The sequence below is a fragment of the Limulus polyphemus genome, unplaced genomic scaffold (genome assembly GCF_000517525.1).
Source record: "Limulus polyphemus unplaced genomic scaffold, Limulus_polyphemus-2.1.2 Scaffold105, whole genome shotgun sequence".
In the NCBI taxonomy this organism is placed as follows: domain Eukaryota; kingdom Metazoa; phylum Arthropoda; class Merostomata; order Xiphosura; family Limulidae; genus Limulus; species Limulus polyphemus.
The window spans coordinates 609,221-622,167 of NW_013665715.1; the positions used below are offsets into that span (position 1 = coordinate 609,221).

At 32.0% G+C, this 12,947-nt stretch overlaps 1 protein-coding gene across 4 annotated transcripts in view; it reads right to left on the minus strand.

Moving 5' to 3' along the window:
* Positions 1 to 12,947, minus strand: part of LOC106470443 (neuroligin-4, X-linked-like) — a 94,707-nt gene that overhangs the window by 41,690 nt on the left and 40,070 nt on the right. For all 4 annotated transcript variants that reach the window (XM_022399879.1, XM_022399891.1, XM_022399894.1 and 1 more), the window contains exons 2-3: positions 12,641 to 12,790; positions 10,617 to 10,802 (exon numbers count right to left, since the gene is read on the minus strand). In XM_022399879.1, coding sequence (XP_022255587.1) covers positions 10,617 to 10,802; positions 12,641 to 12,790 — 336 coding nt within the window. The remainder of the gene's footprint in view (positions 1 to 10,616; positions 10,803 to 12,640; positions 12,791 to 12,947) is intronic.

The following is a 12,947-nucleotide window of genomic DNA, read 5'->3' on the forward strand; positions in this document are numbered from 1 at the left end:
TGATGTGCCTTAGGAAATAGATTTATGTTGAACCTTAGACACATTAAGTACTGGACACTGATGTGTCTTGGGAAATGGATTTAGGTTGAACTTTAGACACATTAAGTACTGGACACTGATGTGTCTTAGGAAATGGATTTATGTTGAACCTTAGACACATTAAGTACTGGACACTGATGTGCCTTAGGAAATGGATTTAGGTTGAACCTTAGACACATTAAGTACTAGACACTGATGTGCCTTAGGAAATAGGTTTAGGTTGAACCTTAGACACATTAAGTACTGGACACTGATATGTCTAGGGAAATGGATTTATGTTGAACCTTAGACACATTAAGTACTGGACACTAATGTGCCTTAGGAAATGGATTTAGGTTGAACCTTAGACACATTAAGTACTAGACACTGATGTGCCTTAGGAAATAGGTTTAGGTTGAACCTTAGACACATTAAGTACTGGACACTGATGTGTCTTAGGAAATGGATTTATGTTGAACCTTAGACACATTAAGTACGGTTTTTAATGGTAGTGTTTTTTATGCTAACCATTAAAGGCAAAAGGATGAAGCATATATACTATATGCTTGCAAGTCCATGACATGCCGATAAGTGGTAATGTTAATATATGTGACATTGAAACTTTTGAGTTTAAATTCAGTACGACTGTTTTTTATTATTATTCTATTATATATATTTCAAACACTCCATACGAATCGAAGTGATGTCCGAGAAAAAAATTACACGTTTACAAAAACCATCGAAGTTAAGAAAAAGGATCAGCCACTTGAAGATGTGATATCTGAAAACAATTATTTAATTTTTGATTTGACCCTTTCATGTAAATATCAAATATTTATTTGGCTGATTACTATATATAATTTCATTGTTTGTGTTTTTTTGTAATACTTTGATCAGATCATATAAATAAATTTGTAGAAGTATGTGTCAGCAAACGCGAAATACTTGATATTTGTGTTGTTGCATTTCGCATTATATAGAACACTTCACTTCATGATATCTAAGGTAGGAGTATAATAAAATACACAATAAGTAAACATTTACAGCTTATTCTAAGGCACTGGTTCACAGTGATGCTTATAAAGAATTTAATGCTCTAACTGTGAATGGTGACATTGAGAAAATTAAGACTGACATTCAAACATTAAATATTTATAATGATTCCGAATAGAGACTTATAGAAGGGAGTAATACATCGCGTCTGTATAATGATTCTGAGAAGGTTAGGTCTTCTTCTTATACTGTGCAGATTTGAAGTGACATATTACGTAATTCTATGTACTTATAAGTGACTTTCTCGTTTTAGCTACATACGATAATCATGAGAAACTTACGAGTGACACTCATACTTTGACCCTGTAAAATGATTGTGATGAACCTATAAGTGGAATTTGTATATTGATTGAAGGTTGTTTATTTTGAATTTCACGCAAAGCTACACGAGGGCTATATGCGCTAGCAGTCCCTAATTTAGCAATGGAAGGCTAGAGGGAAGGCAACTAGTCATCACCACCCACCGCCAACGCTTGGGCTAATCTTCTACCAACGAATAGTGGGATTGACCGTGACATTATAACGTCCTCATGGCTAAAAGGGCGAACATGTTTGGTGGGACGGGGATTCGAACCCGCTACTCTCAGATTGCCTACGAACGCTCTAACCGCGAAAGTTATGAGTGGCATTCACTATTTATTCATGGTCAGGTGGTTAGGACGCTCGACTTGCAATCTGTGGGTCGCGGGTTCACATCCCCATCCCACCAAACATGCTCGCCCTTTCAGCCGTGGGGGCGTTATAATGTTACGGTCAATCCCACTATTCGTTGGTAAAAGAGTAGTCCAAGAGTTGGCGGTGGGTGGTGATGACTAGCTGCCTTCCCTCTAGTCTTACATTGCTAAATTAGGGACGGCTAGCGCAGATAGCCCTTATGTAGCTTTGCGCGAAATTCAAAACAAACAAACAAACACTATTTATTCGCTTGTAGTACACGGACCCAGAAAAATGTACAAGCCACATACTAATACAAAAACTATATAGAATATAGAATAATTGAAATTTTTACTTTGCTTTCGTAAAGAAGTTTGTAAACTGTTTACGACACCCAGATTCAGATTGCACAAAATTGTTAGGAACTCATAACGGAAATTCATGCTTTTAATCGAGAACTGTATTTGCGACAGCATTTCTCTTCAAAATTATCTATTAGTTGCAGGAAATTAAAAATCTTATGAGTTGAGTTTAAACAGAATTGTATAAGAAAGTTTATGTAGAACAGCACTAGAAAGACCTCAGCCTAAAAGAAAGGATCTTCTGCATCATGATTTAAAATGTAATATTTCGGTACTTTCTTGCAGAATGGTTTTATGGATGAAAAAGTTTACAAAAGGAGACAGATTAAATTTTATTTGTAGATTTCTTGTATAAAGCATGAAATGGTCGATGATACAGTGTCTTAGAACAACTTTTATGCTATCGATTTGCTTTACATCGTTAGATAGTAAAACTAAGGAGTTATTTTGAGATCGAAATTAAAATTACCCAAACGTAAAAGTCACATTTGTTTGTAAGATCTTTTAACATGAAAATCTTCACCCTTCTGACCTTTCTGTATTCTATGTAAATGTCCTTGTCTATTCAGGAGCTCGAAGTGCCTTAAAATGAAAAACCTTAATTTGCCCGCTTAACGTTGTATACATCACAGTCGACACCTCAACACCATTAGAAGGTTTTGAGTCAGAGAAAATCAAACAAAAAGAGGGATACAGTATAAAGAGTAACATGTTCATCTTGTAACTTTGTTACGTACAGAGTATTGATTTAAGAAGAGAATCTATTGTTAAAGGATCCGTTAAAACGACAGATGTTTCTCTGCACCCGTTTTGATCTATCTAATAATAAAAATCATACTTTACTTATTATACACTTGCCTGCTTCAATGTTAGCACATTTCTACTTGCATCATAAAATACACATGGTAAATATTAAAAACAGACTGTATTTCTATTTTATGTCTCGATATCTCGCTCTAAACGTAATTATAGAAGCTGTCCAAAGTTCATTTATCTTTTCATGTTTGCACAATGTTATGAGAATTACGTTTAATAATAATAATACTTAGTGGTAATACGAAATTAGTATGCTTATTTAACAAAATATGACTCTAGTGTTTCAATAATTAAGTTTGTTTGTAATTAAGCACAAACCTGCACAATGGGCCATCTGTGCTCTGCACACCACGGGTATCGAAACCCGGTTTCTAACGTTGTAAGTCCGCAGACATACCGCTGTCAACACTTAAGAGAAATATCTTACTTTTGTTTTTAACACGTGTTATAACTCTGGAATAAAGATAACATAAAAGAGAACATTTAATGTGATTAATGAAATAACGTATTTTATTAACTAAATATATTTTCAAATATATTTTTATTATTTTTTGTGGAGTAAGCGTATTATGAATAATATCATTACATATTATCTGGATCTTTTTCTCTTAATTTGCAAAATAGGATTGGTAACATATTAACTCAAAACTAATCAAATATATTAGCATTATGTGAATTTTTATTAATTTTAGAACCACCAAAGTCAAGAAATGAAATTAGCTTTTACTAGTAGTACAGATTCTGGTAATGACATTTGACAGTGTTTTTTTTTACACGTAGCTCAGAATTAAGCTTTAAAAATTCAAAAGAACCACTAAAATCTATATGACTGTTCTTCTTTGTAGTGCCTGTTTATATATTTAAACTCTACATGAACTTGTAAAATAGGATAAATAAGGTACTTTCCTAAGTATCGACAGTGTATTTCAATAATATATTGGGAATAGTCACATAATAGTAACTTCCATACTTGATTTATTGAAAACAAATATTAGTTAAATTTTTGTCCCCCACCTCCTAGTGGCTCAACGGTAAGTCCACAAGCTTACGACGCTAAAATTCGGGTTTCGATACCCCTGGTGGGCAGAGCACAGATAGTCCATTGTGTAAATTTAGGCTTAAACACAGCCGAAACAAATTTATAATTTTATATTAAAAATTACGTATTATTCACATTTCCACAGAAATGATGTCGATTTTGAAAATAAAATGCCTTATAAAGTTGAATGTAATAAAAGCAAGAATGTCATCGTGGATATCTGAGACAACTCACGTAAACAGACTAATATGTAACGCTCCTAATCGGGTGAGTGTAAAAAAAACTATGTAGAAAGAATCATGATAATGCATGACTAATTCATTTGGCAGAACTAACAGTTACATCGACTTAATGGGAAATTAACGTTAATCATAGCGGTTTCGGTCTTTTAAACTTAAACCATTTCGTTTGTGTAGGTGGTTCTTTTAACCTGGATACCGTAACTTGCTTAAAATAAAAATGTAATAAATCACAAGATCAGGCAGCTTTTATAAGATATGGTTTTACTGAGAATATTAGGATTAAAGACAAAAATATTGAAATATTGTTATTTATAAATAAATTACGTTCAGCTCTTTAAGTGGCAAATACGACGCTGAGTAAATCAGGTCCAAGATACCACTGTTACACCTATGAAGTTTGTATGGAAGTTCTTCCTTATTATGACACATGTTAAAAAGTATTTCATCAATAATAAAGAAACATGGTTGACACTTGATTTGATGATAATATTGAGTAAAAATAAGCACTTTGTTAAAGTGAATTAAAGCCGCACAGATTTGCTTTATAACTTAATAGAAATATTTCTCCAAACACTCAGAAGATGGCGCAGACAGCCTCATTTGAAATTAAATTATCATTTGGTCTCTTCGATCTGTTGTTTTGGTAACCGAATGCTTTTACTGAGTAAACCAATCAGCAATGCAACTGGATTTTCTTTAGTAAAGCTCAAAACATATATTTCATATGAACTCCTATTACTATTCAGATTTATCAACTGTTTCTGAAACTCCATTAGCAAATTAATGTAAACTCTATTCAACTAATATACTAATATTATATGCCTTAGGGTAAAAACTGGATTAAAAACATAAACGTGCTTACTGATTTTCGTATCGATTAATTTGCCAAAGGGCTGTTAAAGTAAAATCTTACTTCAAAGAATGCAGGATGAGGATATGGAATCTGTAGTAATGAGATTAATTTCAAATCAGCGAAAAAACATTGCAGCGTATATCAGTTACATGGACCAATTAGAAGCCGAAATTTTATGTTTATTGTTTGGAACTTTACATTTCAACTTATTGCAAATCAAAATGTAAATTACTTGATTACTTCCATCTCTTTCTTCTTGTAACATTTTAACGTGTCAGATGAAAATACACATAAAAAGTCGATTTTTGTTAAGGAATGTTGATTCTTGTACATCAAATGCTCTAGCAACTTTTGTCGATAAGAAAATATCTCAACGGAAATAAGCATAACAAAGCTGTTATTAACTCGTATCAGGAAATTTGTGTTGTTCAGGCTGTTTCAGGATAATTAGTTATCATCAAATTAGAAATTTATTCTCATAAACATTAAAGTCAAACATAAATTGTATGTTAAAATAAGATAATTTTTTGGTTTAGCTTATATAACAATGTTAGGTCATAAAAAGTATATATATATTGTATTTTTAACTTTGGCTAAGATAACTTTGTTGAATGGTTCAACTAATACTTGTGTATAGTGTAAATACCAAAAGTTTATGTGACAGTATCTTGTATTGGTAATGAAACTAACTACGTGATAAAAAGCATATATATATTGTATTTTTAACTTGGGCTAAGATAAATTTGTTGAATGGTTCAGCTAATACTTGTGTATAGAGTAAATACCAAAAGTTTATGTGACAGTATCTTGTATTGGTAACGAAACTAACTACGTGATGAAAAGTATATATATATTGTATTTTTAACTTGGGCTAAGATAACTTTGTTGAATGGTTCAACTAATACTAATGTATAGTGTAAATACCAAAAGTTTATGTGACAATATCTTGTATTGGTAACGAAACTAACTACGTGATGAAAAGTATATATATATTGTATTTTTAACTTGTGCTAAGATAACTTTGTTGAATGGTTCAACTAATACTTATGTATAGAGTAAATACCAAAAGTTTATGTGACAATATCTTGTATTGGTAATGAAACTAACTACGTGTAACTTTTGATAGATATTTAAAAAAAGTTTTAATGTTTAAGAAATATCTTAATGGTGTATATACTAAAATAGTGAACAGTGTATTTATCGGCTTAGTCAACTTTAACTCATTTAGCCAGGAATTTGGTTTCTGTGAGAAACATTTTCAGTTAAGAGACAGAAGCATTTTGTTGAAATGCACAAAAGCAGTGTAGCAATTTCTGAGTAACCCATCTTTTATCTTGCAGTTATATAATAAGGTAGCTATTACACTGTCGTAAGCCAAATGCTTCTCGGAAACTACTTTTCTGAACAAGCCTGCCAACAATCTTATTAAACATCTTCTTATTGGTTGAAGTTTATGTTGGTGACCTTTGTGCTTAACCTCCACTGAATGTAAAATGATGATGGTATATTCAGTACCGACCAACAGTAGACAGTAGTTTTGATCAACGGCGGCCAACAAATATGAAATTTGTGATCAAAAACTGAAATAATGAAAACTGTCTTCATTTATATATGTATTCTTCTAATTATCTGTTAAAACCAATATATGCTAACTGTTCGTCTCGCCTTATTCGTATCGTTTGATTAATCACCACGCAGTGTTATCTCATCCGTACCAAGAGAAAATATATTTCATTATGATAGATACACATGTCACAGACAGGTGGCGGTGGTGTCAGAGAAATCCGAATTATTTTATTTATCACTCATGGGACAATTTGTTACTAATATTCCTTTGTTTTATCAACTTTGATATATGCAAATCTATGAGTAATTATTTATCACGTGTATATAGGTACAAGTGCATTTAAAACATTCTGATTCCGCTGACTAGCATTGAATCGAAAGTGAGTATTTTACACGTTCCTTCTACTTACCTGTACCGAAAATAATTTTTCTGAATAATTGAAGAAAACCATTAAATATGGAGTAATACAAAACTATAGTTACATAAATATTTACTTTAGCAGTATAAATATGTTAGATTTGTATTGATTTAATTATACAAAATATTATGAGAGCAACATATTTACAAATCATTAATTTCTGGTTAGTTACGAGTGTAATACTACAAGATTTGTGATTGTGAGATATTGATTAGAAGAACCGAAAGTCTTAGATCGCAGAAGGTTATAGTTGAATTTGATCTAAGCTTTAAAATAAGCTCTGGAGTGAAATACTACACTGAATTCTTTTTGCTCTCTGATCATTATTGTTTTGTGATAGTGTGGTACTATATTAAAACCGGGATAGAAACTATAACATGCATTAACTGCACTAAGCTGGATATAGATAAACCACGAGCTGAATTATTGTTACTTATGATATTTTATCATGGCTATTTCTAGTATTGTGCTCAATACATCCAGTTTATCTAAGTACACAGCTATTGAAACTAAAATATATAGTTGAACAATGGCAGACTTAAAATGTTTACAACTTAAATGAAACCAGATAACTAAATTCTGGAATATAATTCTGATCACAGTGTATTCGAGGGTACAGAATCATCTACGGATTAAGAACTGACTAATAATGTTCCACTTGAGAACCGAAGAACAAACTTATCAACTAGTGAGGAAAGTAAAGGGGATTACCTGTGAAGGTATTAAAGTTAGTGACCATCAAGAGTATTATTTCAAAGATGAACGATAATTAACTAGGTTTGCAAGGGAGAATGTATTTAGCAGTTCACTGTGTTACTAAGTCAGCAGATGACAACACATTCAACAGGTAGCTGGGCCATTATGTTAGCAGATGAGAATATATACTTAACGGACGACTATAAACAAAATATGCTCATCGTAAGGACCAGCCCAGAATAGCACATTAGCACGTGATTGATTCTTAATTTAGTTGACGCAAAAGCATCATTCGGCAATGGGAATTCTAATCTTGCTAATAAATATATAATAGCATAGCATCGTTTGAGATAGAAACTAAATTAATTGATTTAACAAGCCATATTTTTAACAAGGCTTAACTTGCAAGAGATGTTAGTACAATAGAGACACTCAAAGAAAATACCGTTTAGTTTCTAAAGGTTGTATAGAAATGTTTAGAATATTTCACGTAATAGACTAATGGCAGGTGTCTAAGAATTAATAATTAAATTAAAATGCAGATAATACAACATTTCATGTTAGAAATTTCATAGACTAATTTTACAACGCATCTTAAATCATTTTATATTTCTCCAAAACGCAGCAACATACACATAAATAAATGTTTTCTATTAAAACAAGATCTAAGTATCAACACTTCAATTGAGAAATTATTAATAGACTTATGTTTAACATTTCTGGAGGTATCACATAAACGTTGGCAATAAATAAGGCACAAAATACCTAAAAATTGGAAAAGATGGCGCCTAGTTTACGCAGATTAAACGTCGATACATTTTAACTTTTATTTTATATCCATTTTTAGTTATTTATCAAATGGCTTAATTTTCCAACCAGTCTTTGCTTTAAGAATGCAAAGCAGGTAATGTCTGTAGTGATTAAAGTACTATAAAATATGCAGAATCTATATCTTTAACTTGGGAGACATGAAATGCAGAGCTAATACTTATTCGTAATATTTTGGCATTAAAATTCCACTCTATATTAGATCAGATCAGGGTTAATGTTTGTACGTACAAGATTACGATTGAATTGAAAGATGTTCTGGATTTAAATTTTAATTCTCAAGCATCTATCATCTAAGCACTGTAAAAAGATGGGTTTTCTATATTAAATAAATCAGAAGCAAATCAGTGGAAAACTGTTACCATTTTAACGTTACTGCGCATAGCTAAATTCTTAATATAGCTGCCAAGCTTTCTTTTTTTTTCTGGATGTTATTTAAAAGACGGAACAATTCTGCAAGATGCGTTAAAATGAAATAGAGAAAATTCCGTGTACGGAGACTTAAAAACAGCTATGTGATTGACTGCATCCCGAAATAAATCAGGAAAAAAATGACAGGAAATGAGCACCAACTGATGACAGGACAAAAGAGTTAAATAGTGTAGCCATGTATCATGAATAAACTTCAATTACAGTAGGAAGAGAAAAAGAAAAATACGAGTTCCTGATTTTCCCATAATTATTACATTGTCCCCAGAGAGTAATTATAAACTTATTTATGAAGGTTCTGGTTTTAAAAATTCAGAAAAAGATAATGGAAACACGTTGTAACTGGGCGATAGACTTACTAAGTAAGAACATTTTGAATCGTAGAAAAATGATATCAGATTATCCACTGATAAGTTAAAAATAGATCATATGGGCTATGAGAGTAACTTCATAGATAATACACCTTTCAGACAAATTGAAGGAGATCTTGTAACAATAACTGAAAGGTATACGGTTGAAAAGGGAATGATTATGTAATGGCAGAGTGAATAGCAATTGTATGTATGTGTAACGGAAAACAATAGAGGATAAAAACCATAAATGATCATGTGTTTTTTGTTAATAAATTGAGATAGAAAAGCGAGAAGAGGAAATTTATCAGTTATTGATTTAAATTGTAAATGATATAAGTATATTCTCATATTGTTTAGTATGTCATATCAATTGGTACATTAAGTTCGTTTCTATGTTTCCTCTTTTTACAGTTATACACGATTTACCTTTATATTGTAAGCATTGCAGCATTATAGGTATTCTGTTTAAGATTATCAAAATTCCCAATGATTTAGTTTAGACGACTGTAACAGCTTCATTTGAGCTGTTACATTGGTATTCTCTGAAGAGAACTGTTTTGTATTAATTTCAGTAGTTAATATTGGCTACAGGAATGTATCTATATAAAACAAATATCTAGCTTTACAGTCGTGATGTTAAACACCAGATTATTCCATTATACAGCACATTAATATTTAACAACATGTGCTATTATCCTCCATGAAGTAATGGATGAAACTGTGATATGTTGAATTGTTCGAAAAACAGACGTAGCACATGAACTACATTAACATAATATACGTATCGGTTACCATGTACAAGATGTTTTATTAACTGAGAAAACGTGTTAGCATAAAGTTAAAGCGAGGTAAGGCTTTGAAGGCAATTTTACGTTTGTGGAGAAGTTTTTCCTGCAATATAAGCTAAATATACAGAAACTAAAACACCAAGGGAATGAAACTATGAATATAAATAAAGTATAGCTTGGAAACTATGAATATATATATATATTGTAGTTTGGAAACTATGAATATATATATATATAGTGTAGTTACGGAAACTATGAATATATACAGAAGGTAGTTTGCTCCTAATTTGATGTTATACCTTAAACAAATTCATCATTCTACAGAACTTCACATCATTTGATAAACTTCTCTGTAACACCACTGAACGTTCAGTGCTTGTTGCATGCTAGTCTTGTCCTTTTAAGAACAACATTTTTTAAAGCTGGTTATATATAAACTCTTTTTCATAGAGCAACAGCGACAAGACAAATAAAGGTAATATATAAAACGTTAGTATTACCTTTAGCCATGGGAGTTATCATCAAGATGTTAGCACAAGCGGCTCCGTGGCCCTGCCCGAATATCGTCACATTATGAGGATCTCCGCCGAAACCATCAATGTTCTCCTGTATCCAGTGTAGAGCTGCTACTTGGTCCATAAGTCCGTAGTTTCCCCTAGCAGAGCCCTCAGTTGCTGGAAAGAAACCTGAAGAGAAATTACTAACTGTCCTTTAGTTGCTCCTGGGAATTGTCCAATATTTAATCTAAGGCCATTAAATAAGAACATTCGTCATTCCACGACAGATTTCACTTTGAAATGTGTAAAAAGTAGATAAGAGACCGTAAAAGTATCTGGTAACGTAACAAATTACACCACCTATATATCAATCAATTTTATCTTACTACTAACAAGTCCCAGTTTTAAGCAGGATCAAAAAGCAAAAATTTACCTGTCATTCAAACTTACTTGCTATTAATAAAGGGTGATAAGAAAGGATGTATAGACTTAACAAATAGCGTCATTTTACTGTATGGAGTGAAGCAAGTTGGAACGAGTCAATTGTATGTGAACAACAATGTAAACGCAACAAGATCAATAAAATTTCAATAAAACGTAAATGAACGTTAAACTTAAAATATACACGTTATATCCAGAATTATCATTTTAGATACGAAGACACGAAATTACTTATGTCGAAATAATATATTAAAGCACTATACTAATAACATGCGTTTCACTGCTCATAAAATGATTGATCGAAAGCACAATATTTTGTAAAAGTTATAGTATGAACAAATTATTTAACGTAATATTGAATTAAAATATATTAACGAAATTTTTAAGAGTGTTCAAGAAGAATTTGTGGGAGATTTGTAACAAAATCGATCGTCCCTCTAGTAGAATTTTTTTGTCTACTTTTTCTAATCTGACACCCTCTCGGCTAAATTAATATAACATCAACCTTTCTGACTGTACACCCTATAAAAAGACACTTTACCAATCCTTTTAGCGCAGGTCAAGAACATAAGGTTTTTCTGTGATACTAGTAGGTAAATGTAAGTACTAAAGTGAATAAGCTTTATCTGAATGTCTGTCTTTCCATGTATTTTGAACTAAACTTCTTTTTTCGCAAAACACCTTCCAATTTGCGTTTTATTATCAAACAAGAGGGAATTTTCAACAGCCGCGGCTGTAATTAGATCTAAATCGGTCAAAAGTCTGTACTTGAAAAAAAAAGCTCACATCCATTCTATGAGCCATTATGCCGCGGCTACAAATATACTTTTAGAGTCTACTTGTTCTCCATGTGGTGGTCTGAAACAACAATCAGAAATCAGTACTCAGAGTTTTTCTGCTTTGAATATTGTATATGTGCAGTTTTCAGCGATAGCTTTCTCTGTTTATTGTTAAGCACAAAGCTGCACTACGACGGCTCATCTATGCTGCGCTCACAGCGAGTTTCGAAACCCGTATTTTAGCGTTAAAAGCCCTCAGACTTGCCAGATTCAGACTTGCCTTCTTTTCTTTTTTAGTCAACATTTATTTTACTGTTTCATATCACAATATTAATAAGATAACTGTGTTCTTCTGATTTCCTAAGACAGTTAAAGAGTACTTTTTATTTTTGTCTTTGTAAATCTGTTGATCTTCTATTTTGTATAACAACTGTCTACTAGTTTTATTTCTTAGTCATCAACTTCTACTCCAAAAGTTAAGATTATTGTCTTGATCATGAAAAGTTGTTCATGTAAAAAGGTTATTCATGTAACGGATATGAACATAATTTTCAGCAATATCATAAGTTAATATAATTTTTATTTTCTGTTCTACTATTGAGAGTAACTAAATAGTTAGACAAGTTCAGTTGACTAGTCTTAAAATACCTAAAACTTAAAAGTTTAACTGTGTTGATGTGTTAATTAACGTTTAATTTAGTTAATGTTCTAGCACACAACAACACTTACCTAACCTATAGTTGACGGAAATCACAACATCGTCGTCGTGGCTTGACAAGAGATGTCATAGCACACGACTAGACTTACCTAATACTCCTAATCTGTAGTTAATAGTAACTACGACAACGTCACCGTAGCTTGCCAGAACACTTCCATCGTAGGGATTGCCCGAATTCCAGAAATACGACTCTCCGTGTATGTAGACCATCACGGGTAGTTTTACAGGTTCCATGTAAGCTAAATAGCAAAGAAAAATATGATATTTCACTTGAATAAAATTCCAGCGATGTTGAAAAGTAAGTTTTTATTCCGTTATGAACATACGTATATGTGTTTAGAGAGAAAACAGAAGAACCACAGTACGACTGTAGATACTTATTGTGCTAACGTATAC